The sequence below is a fragment of the Neovison vison genome, chromosome 1 (genome assembly GCF_020171115.1).
Source record: "Neovison vison isolate M4711 chromosome 1, ASM_NN_V1, whole genome shotgun sequence".
In the NCBI taxonomy this organism is placed as follows: domain Eukaryota; kingdom Metazoa; phylum Chordata; class Mammalia; order Carnivora; family Mustelidae; genus Neogale; species Neogale vison.
Genome location: NC_058091.1, coordinates 22,422,648 through 22,443,933, shown reverse-complemented (window position 1 = coordinate 22,443,933; position 21,286 = coordinate 22,422,648). Strand labels below are relative to the sequence as shown.

Genomic DNA, 21,286 nt, shown 5'->3' with positions numbered 1-21,286 from the left:
GCTTGCCATCTCTAGGAGACTTCTCTCTGTTGCCCATTACATTTAAATACCCCCACATCTTCATAATTGGGATTATCCAAGATTGTAATGTCAGCGTTTTATTTTTAGAAAACTTTTCATTTATTTAAAACTATCCTTTTAGCATTTTTGGTCAGAGGCCCTTTTTTTTACTTCTGAATCTTTTGAAAATCTTTTTTTTTTTTTTAAAGATTCTATTTATTTATTTGACAGAGGTAGAGAGAGCACAAGTAGGCAGAGTGGCAGGCAGAGGGAGAGGGAGAAGCAGGCTGTCGACTGAGCAGGGAGCCTGACATGGGGCTTGATCCCAGGACACTGGGATCATGACCTGAACCAAAGGCAGCCACTTAACTGACTGAGCCACCCAGGTGCCCCGAAAATCTATGTTTTTAATACATTTTGATATACTATTTCACATCATTCCCCTTCCTAGCACTCATGAACTTTGATATAGCGTTTTCCCCTAAAAATCCAATATATCAGAATTTGATTTAGAATTAAATCCGACGTTTCAGATCTTGGCTCAGAGCAGATGCGTCTTCTGGCAGAAATCCAGGTGATTGAAATTCCCTACCTTCCTCTGACTGGCCTCTGTAATGAAGTAGTGAATATTTACTGTTAAAGATTAACAGGGCCTCCACTATTTTCTAAGGGACCTTGTTCTTTAGGACTATCCATTCACTTAATGATTTGCTTAACTATTGTAATTAACTATACACACAGACCCCTATCCATAGAGCAGAGTGGAAAAAGTAATCTAGTTCTTAGATGGCAAGACAGTGTTGCTGATAGCACTTGGGTCAAGGTCCCGCTGCTCATTGGCTTGCTGAGTAATGCAGGCACAGTCTCTGGGGAGAAGTAACCAGCAGCTCCTAGAATCTGGCTTAGTATACCCAAATATTTTTTAGCTGAAAGTCAGTAACATCAGAACCTCTTGATTCTCAGGTGTGTTTATTGGCATTTTTGTAGATCTGTGACATAGCTGAAACAAGAAAGGGATTGGGAAAGAAATGAACATGTTGAAGACCTGCTATGCCCAGCAGCATCTTACAGTAGACCATAAACCCCTTTTACCCAGTGAATTATAGAAAGCCAGCCCTTACATTTGGCCCATCTTATCCTTTCACTTATTTTTTTAAATTTTATAGTTACACTTACTGGTGGACTCCAGAGGTAATAAAACATTTACCACTACCGTATGATGAAGGTAGGTACACTGTTTCTCTCTTAGTTTTTATACTAATATATTTTAGAATTATTCCTAAATGAACTTGAGGCATTAAATTCTTTGCATATAATATTTCATTAAAAAGACATGAATGTTTTTCAGGTTTGAAGTGGCGGGGGGGTGGGAGGTTGGGGTACCAGGTGGTGGGTATTATAGAGGGCACGGCTTGCATGGAGCACTGGGTGTGGTGAAAAAACAATGAATACTGTTTTTCTGAAAATAAATAAATTGGAAAAAAAAAAAAGATGAGAGAAATGGTTTGAAGTGGCGGGGGGGTGGGAGGTTGGGGTACCAGGTGGTAGGTATTATAGAGGGCACGGCTTGCATGGAGCACTGGGTGTGGTGAAAAAATAATGAATACTGTTTTTCTGAAAATAAATAAATTGGAAAAAAAAAAGACATGGATGACTACTCAGTTTCATGTTGCTGCTGTAATAGGGGATTTTAACATCTTAGATAGCTTTCTAGGGGCAGGGATTATGTTATACTTCTTTTATCCAAGTAGACCAGGAGCTTATACTGTGTTTTATAGTTATTAGTTATGTCCCTGAAATGTCCAATGGATATAATATATTAGTTTACCCTTTTAAATTAGTACTGATTATATTTCTAGGTATTTGGGGATAATGGGAAAGAAGTGAAGACCCACTCACAAGGAGAAATAAAATCTTTTCCTGTATCTAAGCAGTGGAAAAAGATACATATGTGTATATAAATGTACATTTTAGTCACTAAAGTGTAATTTTTCAGAAAGGCAGGACATTTTTTATGTTAAATGAATGACCTCAAATATACAATACATTTGAATGATGTTTCCAAATTGAAATAATTGCTCGGTTTTTAATAGAATGTAGTGCTGTTACTGATTCCCTGACCTTGAAGAAGTCCGTTTTCCCAGTTGTGAAAGGGCACTAAGTAAGATCAATTCCCAATCTGGAATGTTCCTCTTGAGGCCTCCCATCTAATCATGGTTAGGTATACCAACTTTGGATGATAAAGGTCATAAATTAAGAAGATTACAAGCAGAGAAAGACAACTATCATATGATCTCCCTGATATGAGGAAGTGGTGATGCAACATGGGGGGTTAAGGGGGTAGGAGAAGAATAAATGAAACAAGATGGGATTGGGAGGGAGACAAACCATAAGTGACTCTTAATCTCACAAAACAAACTGAGAGTTGCTGGGGGGAGGAGGGTTGGGAGAAGGGGGGTGGGGTTATGGACATTGGGGAGGGTATGTGCTTTGGTGAGTGCTGTGAAGTGTGTAAACCTGGCGATTCACAGACCTGTACCCCTGGGGATAAAAATATATTATATGTTTATAAAAAATAAAAAATTAAAGAAGATTACAAATGATTTTTAGTTCTTAGTAAATTATTAATTAATTTTTTAAAAGTACTTACAACCTTGAAATTGTGGGAAAAATCATAACTCATATTGCAAAGAAGTTTTTTGTTCTAGGAGAAAGGAAAGGACTTTAACAGTCTAATGTTGGCCACGAACAATAGTCTACTGTTGGCCATGATTTGAAATATAAAGGAAAATATAGGGAAATAACTGCACAATTTTTATCTAGAAGGCAGAAGGTATTTATTTATGAGCAAACAGGAATTTAAAGAGCTGAATAGTTTGATTTCTAAAACAACTCCGTGTTCCCACCCAGACTTCCAGGGGCCTTCCTGCCTCCTTGGAGCTTGTCACACTTGGCTTTGCCCCGTATATACTCTGTGTACTTCTGTCCTCTCATTCCCAAGCGTCTGAGCGCTAGAGGCAGGAGCTGAACCTTGTTCTCCAGATACCATCTGAAGACTTTATGAGTAACAGACATATCTCTCTTAGTTATCTGTGCTGCGAACTTAAAGAAGTTGATAGTGAAGAAATTCCACCGATACGAAGAAGAGATTGACATCCACAACGAGTTCTTTCGACCGTATGAACTGAGTAGTTTTGATGATACCTTTTGCTTGGCTATGACAAGCTCAGCACGGTACGTTGTGAGTGTCCTTAGGCTGTTGTAAGAATTTTTGAACTTGAGTTTTCCTAGTCTATATAGCTATGTCTTGCTTTGCCACAAGTGCAATAGGCATTTGGATCAGATTCCATTTTACTTTCTTTTCCTTCAAAAAATGTAATGGGTCACACTTGGAGTAGTATCCTTGCCAGGCCATTAAGCTTCATCAGCATAAACCATGCAACTCTGGTCTTCTGGCACCTCTGAGGAGTTCGGTCTGGTTACAACAATAATCGGGAGGTAGGACTTGCACAGTGTGGAGGGAGCTTCAGCCTATCTTAGTATGTGGTAAACTAGAAGTTTCTATTTAAAGTGTCTTGACAGTGTTTTAATGAATTAACCCCAGCCTAATAAGGTAGATGGTGATACTTCAACTCAAACACTCCTGTGTTTTTGATTATTATGTCAGCCTTCCGAGGTAGTCTATTATAATAAAAATGTGGTAAAACCGAGTACTTAGTGTTTTGCCATTGGTCTTATGAGTTTAGTTTTACCTGAAAAGTAATTCTGATGTCTAAACAAAGTGTACACATCGTGGCAGTGATTTAGATAGAACTCTGTTCCAATAGAGAAAAATCTTAAATTCAAAACCACTGGGTCTCATAATCATGAAAAAAATGCCCAGTGAAGACCGATAGCATTGAAGTTACTGGTGCCATTAGTTTATGGGAATTTATGGCCTTGATCACCTAAGCTCCCCTGAACATTTGGCTCAGAATATATGTAAGGACTAAGAAGAAATAGTATAAAAATGTGAATTGAATGAAAGTATCCTGTGGATGGACAGTGATTCATATGGCATTTCTTTCCTCTTTCTTCAGTGACTTTATGCCTAAGACCATTGGCATAGATCCAAGTCCATTTACAGTGCGTAAACCAGATGAAACCGGAAAATCAGTCTTGGGGTAAGATTTGCATATAGAATGAAATTTTAAAGATTCATGTAAAACAATATGGCACTTGCAATGTAATTGGCACCAAAAAGAATAACTTCAAGTCACATAGTTTGGAGCACATTCCATTTATTGCATCTGTGCTGATAGCTTTTTCTTCATGCTGGGATCACTAAAGAATTCAGCATTGAAAGAATTTATAGGAATTTCAGCAACATGGTGCATTTTACTATTTTCAATTAGGAATATCACAGATGGCTAGGGACAGGTAGCAGGTAATATGTATTGTGTCCTATTTAAAAAAAAACAACTCGGCGTTCTCAGTTTCCTACAACATAAAATACTTGGGTAAAAATTTATAATCATTTTATTTATTTTTGTTGGCATCCTGAGGAACCATTAAAAGAAATATGCTCGGATAAAGAAATTAATAAGTTTTCTGTGTATTACTGTAACATTGTTTTGGTGAAGACTGTTACATCCAATAATGTGAGGAAGAAGTCAAACCATGTTTATGTCTTCATGCTTAGAAACTGGACCGAGAGGTGATGTGTTCTAGCATAATCTGTTATTGCTGCTAACTTGAATGATCCCAGTGATGAGATTTCTTTTTTTTTTAGACTCTGGCCAGAAACCCTGGCCAGACTGTAGATATTGAGTCCTAATCATATTTATAGGTGTGTATGGGATCCTGGTTGGGTTCTAGCTACATGTGGTTTATACAATGAGATATATATTACTATTTCCAGATACACCATTTCCGTGGCCTTAAATATTAGTTGCATGTTAAGCTTTAGACCAGAAACTAAGAAATTTAAGAGATGTCCTCAGGAGTTCAGAATTCAAGAAGTTCCTGGAAATACATAAATGACCAGCTACATTATTGTATGGCACAGAAATTCCACTAATTTTAATTTTTACTTTACAGAAAGTCAGAAACTAGCTTATTTTCTATAATAATAATATAGTAATCATTATATAATAATATTTTATTACTTTATATTTTATTATAAATGTAAATATTATAAATTTATAAAATTAAATAGAAATAACATTATTATGACTATTATATATTATATGATAATATATAATAATAGTAATATAATAACCCATGGTCAGATAGTACTGCACTTTCCTTTCCTAGAACATTTCAGAATATTATGGTATTTTAAGTTTTTTATAGAGAATAGTTTTTAAAGATTGAAATACTAAGCGATTTTCATCAAAGCCAAAAATATTACTATAAAATATTTTCTGAATTTAAAAGAAAACAATAGGAGCGCCTGGGTGGCTCAGTGGGTTAAAGCCTCTGCCTTTGGCTCCAGTCATGATCCCAGGGTCCTGGGATCGAGCCTCACATCGGGCGCTCTACTCAGCAGGGAGCCTGCTTCCTCCTTTCTCTCTCTGCCTGCCTTTCTGCCTACTTGTGATCTCTATCTGTCAAATAAATAAATAAATAATCTTTAAAAAATAAAAAGAAAACAATATTCTTACTACTCTCATATTTGGAACTAAAGTAAATACTTTTATAAATCTGAGTTTGAGGTTTATTTGCCCCCCATCTATTCCCTACTATTAGTAGGAATGTCTAGCAAATATAGTTATTTACTAATAACATAGATTTTTAAAAAGATTGTTATTTTTAAATTTTTTCGGTGTTCCAAAATTCATTGTTTATGTACCACACCCATGCTCCATGCAATACGTGCCCTCCTTAATACCCACCCTTAATAACACAGATTTTAAAATTTAGCTTATGTTCATCAGTTTCCCGTTACTATGGTACAAATAGTCAGCTGATGCTGTGATTAATAAAAATCGTAGAAGGGAAGGAAATTTGGATATTGACCTTCCCTTGAAGGTTTTACAAGTTGTAGCTAGGTAATTTACTAATGTCCCAAACACAGTCTTCTATTATTGTACCAAAATTTTGAAAATACTGATTTCAGTTACCAAAGGAAGGCACAGTAACCAAGTGGTGAGAAAACTTCTGCATTGGTTTACATGCACTTACCAGTTTATGTTCTGAATTTATAACGGCTTAAATTCATATATAGTCAGTACAAGTTCATGGAAAAATGTTAAGGTTTTCTCTTCATCACAACGTGAACCCAGAAACTAGTTGCTCACAGCCGTTTTCTTGTGTTTCACCAGGACTAAGGTGTTGCACAGAGTCATACATAGTGAGTCTCAAGGGTTTGGTTTAAAGATGCTCTATATCACTATTCATTTTCTTAAAGGAACAAAAGCAATAGAGAAGAAGCTGTCTTACAACGGAAAACAGCAGCCAGCGCCCCGCCACCCCCCAGCGAGGAGGCTGTGTCCAGCAGCTCTGAGGATGATTCTGGGACCGACCGGGAGGAGGAGGGCTCTGTGTCTCAGCGCTCCACCCCAGTGAAGATGACGGACACAGGAGACAATGCCAAAGTGACCGAGGTGTGTGGGAGCTTATGTGGTCTGGCTTGAGGCTTGTGGAATGATCTCTAAAATTCTACTTTCTGTTAGAAGGCTGAGAGAAAAAGTCACATTATTTCTCATGCTTGCCATTCTAATGTGTGGTGTTTGAGGCACTGCAGAGGTGAGTATTTTTTTATATTGAACTATAGTTGACATACATTGTTATATTAGTTTCTGGTGTACAACATAGTGATCTCACAATTCTATACATTACTTAATGCTTACCTTGATTGTAGTTAGGACAACGTTATTACAACATTATTGACTATATTCCCTATACTGTACTTTTCATCTTCATGACTTAATTATTTTATAACTGGAAGTTTGTACCCCTTAATTTCCTTCACCTACTTTTCCCATGCCTGTACTCCCTCCCCTCTGGCAACCACCAGTTTGTTCTCTGTATTTATGAGTTTGTTTCTGTTGTCTATTTGTTTCTTAGATTCCACATCTAAGTAAAATCATATGGTATTTGTCTTTCTTTGTCGGATTTATTTCATTTAGCATAATACCTTGAGGTCTAGCCATGTTGTCAAAACTGTCAAGAATCTCATTTTTTTAATGGCTGAGTAATATTCCATCATGTGTATATGTGTATAAATACTACATCTTGTATATCCATTTGTCTATTGATAGATATTTAGGTTGCTTCCATATCTTGGCTATTGTAAATAATGCTGCAATAAACATAGGGATGCATCTGTCTTTTGTATTTGAACTGTTACTGTGTTTTTTTATGTAAATAATCAGGAGTGGAATTACTATATCATATGGCATTCTGTTTTTAATTTTTTGAGGAATTCCATTCTGTTTTCCACAGTCATTGCACCAATTTACATTCCCACATACAGGACATGATGGTTCCCTTTTCTCCATATCCTTGCCAATACTGCTGTTTCTTGTCTTCTTGATGCTAGCCATTCTGACTGGTGTGAAGTGATATCTCACTGTGGTTTTTATATGCATTTCCTTGATGATGAGTGATGCTGAGTATCTTTTCATGTGTCTGTTGACCATCTGGATATCTTCTTTGGAAGAATGTCCATTCAGGTCTTCTCCCCATCTTTTTTTATCAGATCGTTTGTTTTTTAGGTGTTGAGTTGTAGATGTTCTCTATATATTTTGGCTACTATTCCCTTATTGGATATATCATTTGCAAATATCTTCTCCCATTTAATGGGTTGCTTTTTTTACTTTATTGATGGTTTCCTTTGCTATGCAAAAGCTTTTTATTTTGGTTTGTAGTCCCAGTAGTTTATTTTTGTTTTTGTTTCTCTTATCATAAATATATTGCTAAGACTAATGTACAGGAGATTACTGTCTGTGTTTTCTTTTAGGGGTTTTATGCTTTTGGGTCTCACATTTAGGTCATTAAGAGATTAATACATTTAGCATAGACGTTATTGAAATGGTTTCATTTTGAAATAAAATTGGTGTTTTTGTTCCCATGTATAACAATAAATTTCTTATCACTTCAGAATTTTTAAGAGAATCCTGTCCACTTTTGAGCAGCACATCCACTTGAGGTCCATTTATTTCCTGGCTTAGCATATTTTTGGAGGGTAGGGTTTGGACCTGGGCCTCACAGTCTTTGCATAGCCCCAGTGGGAAATTCACCTTGTTCAATTTGACATTACCAATATAAGGGAACCTAAAAGGGAAGATAACTACAAAAGGACCAAATTTAGCTTTAGGGAAATTTGATTCCCAGAAATTGCCAGAAGTCATAGAAGTAGATATGGCAAGTAAAATGTGATAATATAAGGATTGAATCCATAATTCTAGGAGTTGGCAAATGACAGCCACTTGTCAAAATCCAGTCCACTGCCTCTTTTTATAAATAAAGTTTTATTGGAACTCGGCTGTGCCTACTTGTTTACATATTGTGTATGGGGGCTTTTGCATTATAACTGCATAGTTGAGTAGTTGTAGCAGAGATGGTATGACCCAAGGAACCTAAAATATTTACTATATAGTCCTTTGCAGAAAAAGTTTTCTAATTCCTGCATTATACAAAAGGAACTAGTAGTTATTTAATAGATTTTTACCCTAAAACAAAGTATTTTTAGTGGAAATAAAATCAGATTTTTAAAAAATAATTAACTGAGAAGTTTAATGAATGAACTGAAGAAATATTGTGATTGCTTTTGTGGAAAATTTCACAGGTTCATTTTCTTCATCTTTGGAAATAATTAACATGCTAGATGTCTAAAAATTTTTCCTGGTTCCTTTTTGTTTTTAACCCCAGAATGTGGTCCAGCCCATGAAAGAGGTATATGGAATTAACCTCTCAGATGGTCTCTCAGAAGAGGATCTCTCCATTTATTCAAGGTAAACTACTTCTATGTAGAAATTAAGAAATGCATATTGCATGGAGCACTGGATGTGATGCATAAACAATGAATTCTAGAACACTGAAAAGAAATAAAATAAAATAAAATGGAAAAAAGAAATTAAGAAATGCAAATATATTATTATAATAACTTCTAAAATGAAAGTGGTCAACAATACAGAAGGAAATGAATTCTACTTGGAATACAATACTAGTGTTTAGGAGGTCAAATTCTGAAACATTGGTTTCTATTTGGAGTTAAAGGGCCTACTGCCTGAAACTCTCAGTCCCCTCAGTGATAAAAATTGATGATGTGTCCATGTATTCTCACCACCTATATATAAGCTGCAAGCTGAAGTGGACATACATTTCTGCATTAACAAAGTCCCCAAATCGGGGACCTTCTTACAAAATGAACCTGGGTATTGATGGTTGAGGACATTGTATTTGCGTTAGCTCTGGGGTGCTGGTGGGAGTGGTAGTTGAGGAGGAAAAACATCATGTCAGAATGTTCTAGAACTTAATTAGACAGACTAAGCTGAAAGAGGATCCACCAAAAGGTTTTCTGTGAAATCCTATACATAATTGTGTGTGTGTGTGTGTTTCTGAGGAGAAACAGAATTAGAATTATCAGAGTCTCAAAAGAATCCCTCACCTAGAAATCCTCAAGAACCCAAGATAACCACTGTTAACACTTCCTCAGCTTAGTACATGCACTGAGAAGACCTAATTATTGCATGTAAATACCATCCCACTTTATTCATACAAGTTTGGCTTATATAATATATGATATTCTATAATAATATCATATAAATATTATAAATAAATATAAATATCTACAATATAAATGAGCACTGATGTTCCACTTTTTTTAAGGGGAGTATTTCATTTGCTTAATCCATCAAACTGGATATTGATGCTTTTTACTTCATTCAGATTAGTAAGATCTGCTATTATATGTGAAATATAATAAAAATATATGTAAAATATAAAATAAAATTTGCAGCATCCCCTAACAGCAAAAACACTGGTATGACTCTCGTACTATTACTGTCTTAACAGGAGCCAGTTTAGTCACCCAGAATTCAGGCCCGGACACACAGGTGCACAATCACTTTCCCACCACAGCTGTCCCGGCAGTGCAGCTCAGCTCTTCAGCATTTGAAGTGAGCCCTTATAAGCAGCATGGTCTGGAAGAAGGAATTATCTGGGGTTAGTGACTGAATAATAGCACTTTGGTAAAGGACTGACATTTTCGCTCACTTTAAGCAAAAAGAAGGTGTCTCTTGCTTCAGGCATGACTTTTGCTTGGAGCCTTTTTAGCTCAGACTGCCTCGGAGGCCCACTTCTAGTCCTCCCTTCGCAGAGAGTGAGACACAGCCCTGTTCGGCCATAATACCCCCCGGGAACCAATCTAAGAAGGAGACAGTAGCAGGCCCACAGGGAGGGGAGAACTGCCAGGGAGGGAGGAATCCATGTCCTGGAATAAGATTCTGTGTTTGATATCCTGAAGAACAGCACCTCCTCCTTTGATTTGCATAATAGTGGACAGTGTTTTATTCCTTCTTCCGACAACTGTGTAGTGTAGTGAGCTGAAAAGATTATCCCTCTTTATAGGCCAAGAGCCATTCAATTACTTATTTAGGAGACCTTTCCTGTGCTCCGTGGGTACCTGGGATTTTGGACTTTGCAATCCTTTTTTAATTCTATTGGTAATATCAGCTGCCGCTGCTTATGATGCAGACCTGGGGGGAAAAGGGAAACAGAGGTCTGGTATCTCTTCCCCTCTTTGTAAGTTGCTTTTTACTGTGGGCAGACTGTTTCTCCTGGAGGCAGAGGCATCTCCCCTGTTCATCTGTCATGGGCACTGCTATGGCAGAGGAGGCCTCCCTCCATCGGTATTGAGGGTGAGGCTCTGCCAGGGGATGGCCAAGGATGTTCAGGAACTGACTGGGACCCTTCTTGCCCCACCCAGGCTCTGGGGCTCTCTTAGTGCTGTGTCTGATCCAGAGGGCAGAGATTCAGGGATAGGGTGAAAGTCCATGTAGTTCTGGCCTAAAGTGGCCTCAAAAGTTCTGCCCTCTCCCACCGCAGTTCTGCACCCAGTTGGCTAGTATCCACCAAAGATTGTGTGTGTAAAGACAGTGGCCTGGCCTGGCTTGCCTGTCGCAGCTCCCGACCAGGCAACCATAGGACGAAGTCGGAAGGGAAGGAATGCACTGGAACTGGCATCCGTAGCCTGTCTTCTAGCTTCCTGTTCTCCTGCCTATTTTTCCTACATTTGGCCTCAACTACCTCCAAACTCCTGAAGATCTCTTGGTTTTGTAGTTTGATTCTAATTGCTTAGCCCTATTCTCTATACCTTCCTTTGCCCTCAGATTTTCTGATATCTTTGGTTTGCTATCTCAACCGGACCTGGAAGTTTTCTTCTTACCTCCTGAAAGCTTCAGCCCTGTGCCAAAGCATCTTTTTTTTTTTTTTTTTTTAAGATTTTATTTATTTATTTGACAGAGAGAGAGATCACAAGTAGGCAGTGCAGCAGGCAGAGAGAGAGGGAGAAGCAGGCTCCCCGCTGAGCAGAGAGCCCGATGTGGGGCTCGATCCCAGGACCCTGGAATCATGACCTGAGCCGAAGGCAGAGGCTTTAACCCACTGAGCCACCCAGGCACCCAATAAAACATCTTTTTAAAAAAATATATTCTGACAACTATGGTGCACATGATTTGGGATGTTTAAAATTCTGTACAAATAACAGGTGTTATGTGATATTCTTCCCCCAAAATGGATAAAAAATATTTATACTAGCTCAAGATAAAAATTGGATAAAAGTAAGTTATTTAAATGTTTTCCAGTAGCACCCTAATGCCTTAGTAATTGGTAGTTTCTGCAGTACTTTTCTTGACCTTTAAAAAAGCTAATAAAAAAATAAATTATAAGAATATCAATAATTATGAAAGAAAATATTTAAAATAGTAGAAAATTGGGACTGGAATTTAATCCTGCCGCATAACCTCCTGGGGGCACATTAGAACAAAACTACAAGCTGTGTCCCTGAGGGAAAGATGGAGGCCTGGAGCACAGACCACACTAGGACAGGTATGCACTTGGGAAATAGCAGGTTGTCCTTGGCCCATCAGCTCATTGGCCTACTCTAAGGTATCCTTTTATCCTATGAAGCTGGCAGGCGGCAAGTCCCTGTGACTCTTAGCTTCAAGTCTGAGTAGGTGTTGTTCTCTCGGGAGGGGTGGTATGGCCGTGGGGCTCAGCAGATCGTCTCCTCCGTCCCCTGTCCTTCATAGTTGAAAGTATGGGAGTGGCTGGAATACACTTAGGGATTCTTGTGGCCCTAAGGAGACAGAGTCCACATGCTGAGTTTCCAGCAGTGTCCCTGCTTTGGGAGATGGGTCCCCGGCCTGATCCTTTTCTTTTCTTCATCATCTCTCACTGCGAATGCCTCTCCTCATGTTTCCCAGCTTCCTGCTGCAGTCACCCTTAGATAAGGGAGGCTCTGAAAGTTCATCTTCCTGGCTTCAAGATCACTTCAGTTCAAGTTCTATGTCCCCTTGAGGTAGACTGAAGCACAGAAATCCTCCTCCTTCATTTGTACCAAACCTACTGTAAAAGCAGGCCCCCATTTGTAAGGACAGTCTGGGGTTGCATAGGGCATTGTCGTGTGCTTCTCCGGAATAAGCAGTCTGCTGTCATTTGAAAGCTCATACCATTTTGTGTAATCTGCTGAACTTCAGCTTAGTTTTTATCCATTGTAATCTGTAGGTTTGTTCAGCTGGGTCAGCGTCGACATAAACAAGACAGGAGCAGCCAGCAGCTCTGTTCCAGGTGCCCAGATGGAGTTATAAAACTGTAAGTACTAGATTAGACCGTTAGAGAAGTGCTTGTATTCATGCCATTTGTAGTGGGGGTTTTTTGCAGACTTTTTAAAGAAAATTTTTCGGTCTTGTCCCCATATTAGTGTAAGCACTAAAGCATCTCCTCCTGATGTCTTATCCAAGAATAACTGGGTAGCTGCGGGCATGGGAAAGAGATCGGCGGCTATGACTTAAAGTGTACCCTTCGGAGGTGGGATTGGAGTTGGTGAGACAGGCTCCTCGGGTTCAGTACCAGACCCTTGAGGGCAGTGATGGGTTTTTCTGTTCTAGCCATGTTTTCCCACTGCTTCTAATGACTTGCCGTAAGTTAAACAGGTGTTTAGCAAATTTTTAAACAGATTCATGTTCATATCCTAGATCACAGCTCTATTACTTTTTTTTTTTAATCTTGATTAGGTGACTTCAGTTTGTATGACTATTTCCTCATCTGCAAAATGGGTTGGTAATGGCCCCTACTCTGTAGGAGGGTGGTAAGCTTAATAATGCATTCAAAATGCTGAGAAACAGTATCTGGAAAAAGTTCTCAGGAAGTTCTAATCATCATCACCACCACCACCACCACCATCATCATCATCTTCATCATCATTCTCTGCTTGTTGGGACCAAACAAAGCAAAGGTTGTGACCCGGAGAGGCTCCTGATGCTATGTGATCAGTTGAGTTTCTTCCAGAAAATGGGTCACTGTGAATATTAAATGAGGTTGTATACGTGAGGTGTCTAGATCAGTGCCTTGCCTTTGGTTGATGTTTAGCAAATGTTCTCTTCCCTTTTCTCACAGCAACTTTATCAGTTTATTTAATACACTTTTGATTGATATTGATGGCCTAACCTTCTCTGTGTACTACATCTGCCTGTTCCTGATTGATAGTTGAGGGACGGCTATCATAATGCAGGCAAAGACTTGAGCCTTGGAGAGTAGTGGCTAGGAGTTAGGAAATGGAATAGATTTGGGGAATATTTGGGAGGCAAAATGGGACTTGGATACTGACTCATCATGGAGGGAGAAAAAGAAGTCCTTATCAAGAATGACCCTTCGAGGGGCGCCTGGGTGGCTCAGTGGGTTAAGCCGCTGCCTTCGGCTCAGGTCATAATCTCAGGGTCCTGGGATCGAGTCCCGCATCGGGCTCTCTGCTCGGCAGGGAGCCTGCTTCCTCCTCTCTGCCTGCCTCTCTGCCTACTTGTGATCCCTCTCTCTGTCAAACGAATAAAAAAAAAAAAAAAAAAAAAAAAGAATGACCCTTCGATTTTTTGGTTTGTGTAACGGGTTTGATTGGTTGATTGAAACATTTATTCATTTGCAGATAGGTACTGAGTAACTAGACCATTCCAGGCTTTCGTTTACTGAGGTCAGGCGTGCTGCAGGAGGATACAGTTTGCACTTACAGCACCATCCAGATGGCCATGTTGGGTCAAGGGATCTGGAAGTTCTAGGGTTACAGATGAGGATGGTTATTTCCTTCTGGGGATGTATATGCCTATGGGTAGTAATTGAAGCCCCTGGCTAGACATTAGACCACCTAGGAAAAGAGAATAGAGTGACGAAGGGTCTTCAGCTGAGTCTTGAGGGGATCTGAGTCTAGCATCTGAGACTGAGAGAAACTTCCAAAAAAGGCACAGATGGCTAATCCAAGAAGGGGGAGGAATGGGAAGAAGGCCTGCTCATCCCTCCCTTCTCTCCCCACCACCGTTTTTTTCCTCTTTTTCTTTCTTTCTTTTTTTTTTTTTTTTGGAAATATATAAACTCCTATTAATTTAGACACCATTTTTTCTTTCTTAAGTCTAATTAGCAAATGGAAGTTTGCGCTCCCAAATGAATCGAAATAGATTGACCAGAAAAGGAAAGTATTTAAATGTGTTAGTAAAAAAAATAGACCCTGTTAACTAAGTTATATTATATGAATTGATTATTCCATTAAAATAGTATGGCACAACTTGGGAAAAAAAGATGATATGAATATAACATACAAAATAAAAGTATTTTGTGTTTTCTTCCATATTGCATCTGCTTTGATCCACAATTGGCCTTGCAGTAACTACTTTTAAATTCTTTTCTTGAAATATTTAGTATTTCCTTTTCTGAGTCCTAAACCGTTTGAAAACCTTATGGATCTAGAATTTTTTTAACCTTTGCACTTAATTAGTAAAGAATCTAACACATGTGTCTTTTCACAGAGCATCTTCAACAGGGTAACAGAGAGCCCAGTAGGTTCAGCATTGTGTTGTCATGGCAACTGCCCAAGAGTAGAGTTGTGGTTGTTTTCTGGGGGGGATCTGTGTCTTGTGTATGTGCATGGGTGCCTGCTTTTAACTGAAATCCTCTAACTAGAATCTTAAAATGTCAACTATTCATTTTTAAATTTTGAAAGCTGTCCCAAAACCAAGAGCAATTAGATTTATATAAGATTATTGGACTTCTCATCTTGTTATGTTTTAGGCTTTAAGACATTTTAAAACCGTAATAAGTTTATGTTTGTGTGTGTGTATGTGTCTACTCATCTCTTGATAATTTACAGTCTTACCTATTTTTCTTGAAATTCTGAGACAAACTAATATTCCTTTCTAAATGTTAGGTAAGCACAATGCCAGATATAAAAATTATTGGTAAACAACTCACAGGAAGCCAGTGTAGCAGGGGCCCCTGGTATATACGGAGGTGCAGAAACCTGGGTGGGGTAGCTGGGCACTTTTCATCCAAGATTCTGGGGACATTTTGTAGAAGTGGATGTTGAATCCAAACTGGTCCATGTCTACACTGTTAGCCCAGCCACTCCAAGCCGTATTTCTTTTGAGTGTGACCCCTCCCTTTGACTCCTGCCGCTCCTTGAGTGAATGGTGGCAACTAAGGAGCAATGATGTCAGCTGACCTTCACTGACACTCACTTAATACCTTAACCTGAATTAAGTCAATTCTCATAGTAACCCTGTGTTATGACCTTTCTATCTGCCTCATTGTACAGATGGGGAAACTGAAACAGAGAAATCATGTAACTTGCTCACAAACAGGAAGTAGAAGAGCCAGGATTCAAACCCAGACAGGCTGGCTGCCCAGCCCTAAGCCATACATGCCTCATTCACCAGCTGCTTTTATAACCACGGTGGTAGAAATCCTGAGTAGTTAGCGCGAGCAGCCCTCAAGTTGATGCTCTGACCTCATCTGGGTTTGTAGACGTCTCTGCATGCAGACGTAATGTTTCTGCTCTGTTAATATTGAGTTTTGTTTTCACATTTAAATGTAATATTTAAGATAAGACAACTTTATTCCCTTCCTAGTACCCAGCATATTGTCCCCAATGTAGACATGCTTCTTGAGCAAGGATAGTTTGTGTGACATAAAGCACGGTATAGAGGCCATTTAGTAATTATCAGAACAATATTGCTACTGTTTTTGATTGCTGCAATCCTACTAGGTTGTAAGTTCCTAGTAGGCAGCCCATCTTTGTACGGGCTGCCCCCACAATAATATGTTAAATTAAGTACTCAGTAAATATTTGTTAGAATGTTCTGAATCTGTCCCCGCCGTCCCTCCCATGACTTTCAGAGTCTGTATGATACCCCCTGAGCATCCTGACCTAGAAGCCCACCTCACCAGCCTCTCCCTGGTTTTCAGCCACCCTCCCAGTGGCTCCTTTCTCCCCCCACCCTTGAACATTCTTTAGTTTTCCCCCCATTCTGTTTCCCGTTCATAAGCCCTCTGCCCTCCCCTACTTCTTTGTTCCCTTCTGATAGAAAAAAAAAGTAAGTGAACCAAGTTTTTAGCTTTTTTCGTTTCCCCTCTATCCTGTTTCCTTATGCACCGGTGACCAAAAGTAAAGCGAGAAGGCCCCGAGTGGAAGGCCTGGCTGTGCCAGGACAGGCAGGGTGACATGTGGCCCGGTGGTGACTCACCGTATTCATGTAAGACCAACCTGTTCTCATTTTACACTCCTACCAGTTCTCTGGGAGTTTTTAACTGAGCAACAAATGCCAATCAGCGCAGGTTAAAAAGAACATGAACACGTATATTATTAGTGCCTGCTATTCTATGGCTCACCTATTCCAGGAATAGGTCTCGCTTGTTTCAAAACTACTTCTAAGAAATGGTTCAAAGTATAATACATAGAGTGGATGAATACTATCTCGCTTAAGTTTCTTCCTAACACACAGTTAGCTGAAAATGAATAAAGTAAATAAGGATGTTTACTCTATTAGGAGCATCATGTTGCATTTATTCCCTCAGTCCATTGCAGAGTAAGAAGCATTTACTGACCTTGAGGTGAATGCCCCCGGGTAAGGGTTTCTGTTAGGGACCTGCTTCTCAAATCGCAGTGAGAACGAGCACACCTTTTCACACTGATGAGATGAGGATAGGCCCGTGGCTGTGATGAGCTCAACTTTGTTTTCTTGTGAGTCATTTTCAGTGTATTCCCGATACGTGAGTCGCTCTCTGGGGTTCCCCGCGCTGATCTCATCTAGTGCTCTGCAGACAGTGCTCTGGGCTCTGTGCTGCGGGCCCAGTATTTCTACCTTCATGGGTAACACTTGCTTTCCTAAACACTCTGAGTATTTTAAAGGTTGAAGGATTCAGAGCAGTTGGGAGGCAGTCACCAGTGATGAATCAGCAAATTCCCTCCACACTCGGGGAGATGAAAGGTGACAAGGAGGCCGGTCTGTGACCTCTTCCTCAGCCCAGAAGTTACCATAACAGTCTCTGTTCCTCCTTCCTTCTGGCCTTTACTTTTCTCTCTTCTCTTGTACCCTCTTTAGCATTTCCTTTTTATATTTTCTATTCCTAAATGACCCCTTTCTGTCCACTCTCTCCACTTCTGTATTTCTTTTACTTTCGCCTTCCTCTCTCTCTGGCCATGTCCTCTCCCTTGCCATCCTCTCTCCATCCCTCCAGGGTAGTTTTAACTGTTTTGTTTTGTTTTTTTCTTTTTAATATAGTAGCTACTCCAAAACACAAGTTTCCTTGCTGTATTTTATAATAGTGCTTTTCAGGGGCCCTTAGGTGGCTCAGTTGGTTAAGCATCAGCCTTTGCTCAGGTCATGATCCCAGGGTTCTGGGATCCAGCCCTGCATCAGGCTCCTTGCTCATCAGGGAGCCTGCTTCTTCCTCTCCCCAACCCCTCATGCTTTTTCTCAGTCTCTTTCTCTCACTTAAATAAATTATTAAAATGGAAAAGAAAAGAACAGTGCTTTTCAAACTGTAATTCTTGACTCATAAGTGGGCCATGAAATTAATCAAGTAGGCCTCCACACAGTGAAATCAAATAAAACTGAACTGAATCCAAAAAAGAATTCCAGTGCAAGGCACAAAGTATAGTTGTCTTCTTTCTCTGTATAAATACAGCCATATACTGGTTTGATATGCAAAGTGCATTTCTTTTTTTTTTTTTTTAAGATTTTATTTATTTATTTGACAGACAGAGATCACAAGTAGGCAGAGAGAGAGGAGGATGCAGGCTCCCTGCTGAGCAGAGAGCCCGATGTAGGGCTCGATCCCAGGACCCTGGGATCATGACCAGAGCCAAAGGCAGAGGCTTTAACCCACTGAGCCACCCAGGCTTCCCACAAACTGCATTTCTTATTGCCGGTGATAGTCACAGGTTGGATTTACATGAATGCACCTTCTCTGGAACCACATGAATTAAAAAACTTAGTTCCTGGCATGTAGGTGTTTGATAAGTGTTTGTTGATTAAATGAAAGTGTGTGTGTTATGTGTGTGTGTAAATGATTATTCTTGGGAATAATTAGAAACAGAGAAGGGAGTCAAGAAGAAAAGGAGTCGGGAAGTGATAAGAAGGTATTCTGTGGTATGTCCATAGTGGGTAAAGTAAATGCAGGCCTTGAAAACTATACTCTTGTTACGTAAAAGGAATCGAGAGCTAGGATGAGCCTGTAAAAGGAATAGGTAGCAGCAAGCTGCCACGGAAAGTCAGAATGAAAGAGTCATTAGATACAGAGATAAAGCGAATGTCTCTTTGTTTGAATATTATCTACAGTAGGGTCTGCCTACTATGTTAAGAGAAACTTAAAATGGAACAAGGTGAAATCCTGAAACATTTCTAGCATATAAGGAATAATACATGTAATTTTTTATGGTGAAAAAATTATATTTCGATTTAGCCAGTGGGACTCAGTTTAGATGATCCCAATTTTGTTGGCAACATCCAAAGCATCATAGTGAGGGGCCAGTCAAACATAGGCATTCTTCTCTCGATCAGGCCTGATCAGGGTGTTGACCTTGGCCACATCATTGTCGTAGAGTTTCTTCACACCCTGTTCCATTTGGTGCTTGTTGGCCTTGACATCCACAGTAAACACAGTGTGTTGTTGTCTTCTGTTTTCTTCATAGCTGACTCAGTACTCAGGGGGAACTTGATGATGGCTTAGTGATCCAGCTAGTTTCTCCTGGGGGCACTCTTTCGAGGATATTTGGGCTGCCTTTGCAGAGTCTTGGGTCCTCAGAACACAGGTGATGTGCGGATCTTCCCTTTTTTTGTGACTGCAGGTGGCTTTTGGCCCTGCTTTCTTGGCCTTCAAAGCCTTTGCTTTGGCTTTGACTTTGAGAGGGGTAGGGGTTTCCTTCTTAGCCCTCCGGCGCCATCTTCATAAAAGGGATTTCCAAGGCTCATTTCCAGGGGCTTAGAGAGCAGAGTCTCAATAAAAGTAAATTTAATTGTAGGTACTTATATTATTAATGGAAGGTATCAAAATGACTTTATTGTGTATTTTTAAGTTATGTACGTTGCTTATTTTATTTTGGTGATTCCCACTTATGGGAACTTACACAGGTTCATCTGAGGTCTTAAGTACCCCCTCGACATGGGTTTTACTGTTGTTGCTGTTTTCAGGAAAGATAAGGTAAACTTGTGTAAGATAAGCTCTTACCTTACTCATAAAGCATGAAAGGGCTTCAGTGGCAGCTATTTAATGCATGCTCACTCTGTGCCAGATTAGGTGTTTTCACTGCACAGTTGAAAGGGAAACAGTCCCTGCCTCTGAGGGTTTGCACTGACCCATGGGATCAGCGTTTCTAGGTGGTGGGGAGGTGCTATGAAAATGTTAGCAGAGGAGGCTTTAGGGGTGCATAGAAGAACCCAAATCAGATAGAGATTCCTGGGTAGGTTTTATTATCAGGCTAGACTCCAAAGGAAAGATGGAGTTATTTGGTAGAAGAAGACAAAGAAGGCTCTGGACAGAGGCTTCTGACCATGCAGCAGCTTTCGAGATCCATACGTAACTCTGTGTCTAAAGGAAGGGAGTTGTCAATGAGCGTCACAAGCAGATAGGAACAAGATCAAGTGAAGATGCCAAGTGGGAGAGTGTGGCCCTGATCCTAGAAGCTGGTTTTAATCAGGGAGTGATAGGCTTAGTTTTGCATTTTAGAAAGGTCACTCTGGAAATAGTGTGGAGAATGAATTGGAGGCCGGAAGATAAACAACGCATCTGTCGGAAACATCAGGGCAAGAAAAGGATTGTAGTCCACTCTTGGCCGTTGAGATAAAGAAGGGGGATTATTTTGCAAAGATAGAATCTATAGGGCTTGGCAAGACTGGGTACAGTGGATTGGGTGTGAGGAACGTGCAAGAGGCCGGGTGTTTTCTAGTTTGGTGGACTAAATCTGGCAGTGGGTCACCAGGATTGGAGATGCATGACAGACTTAAGTTTGGGGGCTAAGGTGTTTCATTTATGACAGTAATAGCACATATAAGATGATTGTTAGATTACAGAAATTAGATAAATTTAAGTTTGTGTTTTTGTTTGGTTTGGTTTCTTTTTTTTTTTTTTGGCTCTTGATTCAAAAAACAAGCAACTTAAATTTCTTCCTCTAAAGGGGTTCCAGGTTAAATAGATTATTATACATGCTTTTAAATTTTTCTAGAGACCCCTGTTCAGATTAGAGGACAAAAAAACCTTTCAATTGCTGATAGAGGTGAAGAATTTTACAGCTTTACATGTATTTTTAGCCCATAAAGCACTGTCTTATTTTGTATATGAGCAAGCAGGTTAATCCTGGGGGAGCAGATCTGGATATCTGATAGGCCCATGTGAGGGGCATTACTCATTGGTTTTCTTCCCTCGGTATACAGGAGTCACATTTTGTAACTGTTTAACCTTTTGTTATTTTGTTAGTTTACCCAATTATCAGTTTTCTGTATGGAAGGTGAGTGGGATGGTTTGGGGCAGATGCGGGGATGACGGAGCCTCGTGCTGTGTCACGGTGGCTTCATTCCTTTTGCACAAAGAGAATGTGTGCCCAGGTATGATGTATTCTTAGCCCCTGCCTCCTTTGATCATATATGAGAAGTCTTTTCAGTTAAGATAAATTTTTGGTTGAAAGACGAAAAAGCTTTTGATTTCGTCTTTAAACATGGCTGTACTATTCAGTGTGTTATTCAGAATCCCTCGGTGCTTTTACACATGGTTTTAAAGAATGAAGTACAAATCCCGTTAAGTCCTGATCATGTTTAATATT

At 39.6% G+C, this 21,286-nt stretch overlaps 1 protein-coding gene across 1 annotated transcript in view; it reads left to right on the top strand.

The window, feature by feature from the left end:
- FIG4 (FIG4 phosphoinositide 5-phosphatase) overlaps nucleotides 1-21,286 on the top strand; it is a 133,182-nt gene that overhangs the window by 82,506 nt on the left and 29,390 nt on the right. The window contains exons 17-22 of the mRNA XM_044244439.1: nucleotides 1,167-1,225; nucleotides 3,087-3,234; nucleotides 4,080-4,163; nucleotides 6,392-6,587; nucleotides 8,857-8,939; nucleotides 12,715-12,801. Of these exons, the coding sequence (XP_044100374.1) occupies nucleotides 1,167-1,225; nucleotides 3,087-3,234; nucleotides 4,080-4,163; nucleotides 6,392-6,587; nucleotides 8,857-8,939; nucleotides 12,715-12,801 (657 nt within the window). The remainder of the gene's footprint in view (nucleotides 1-1,166; nucleotides 1,226-3,086; nucleotides 3,235-4,079; nucleotides 4,164-6,391; nucleotides 6,588-8,856; nucleotides 8,940-12,714; nucleotides 12,802-21,286) is intronic.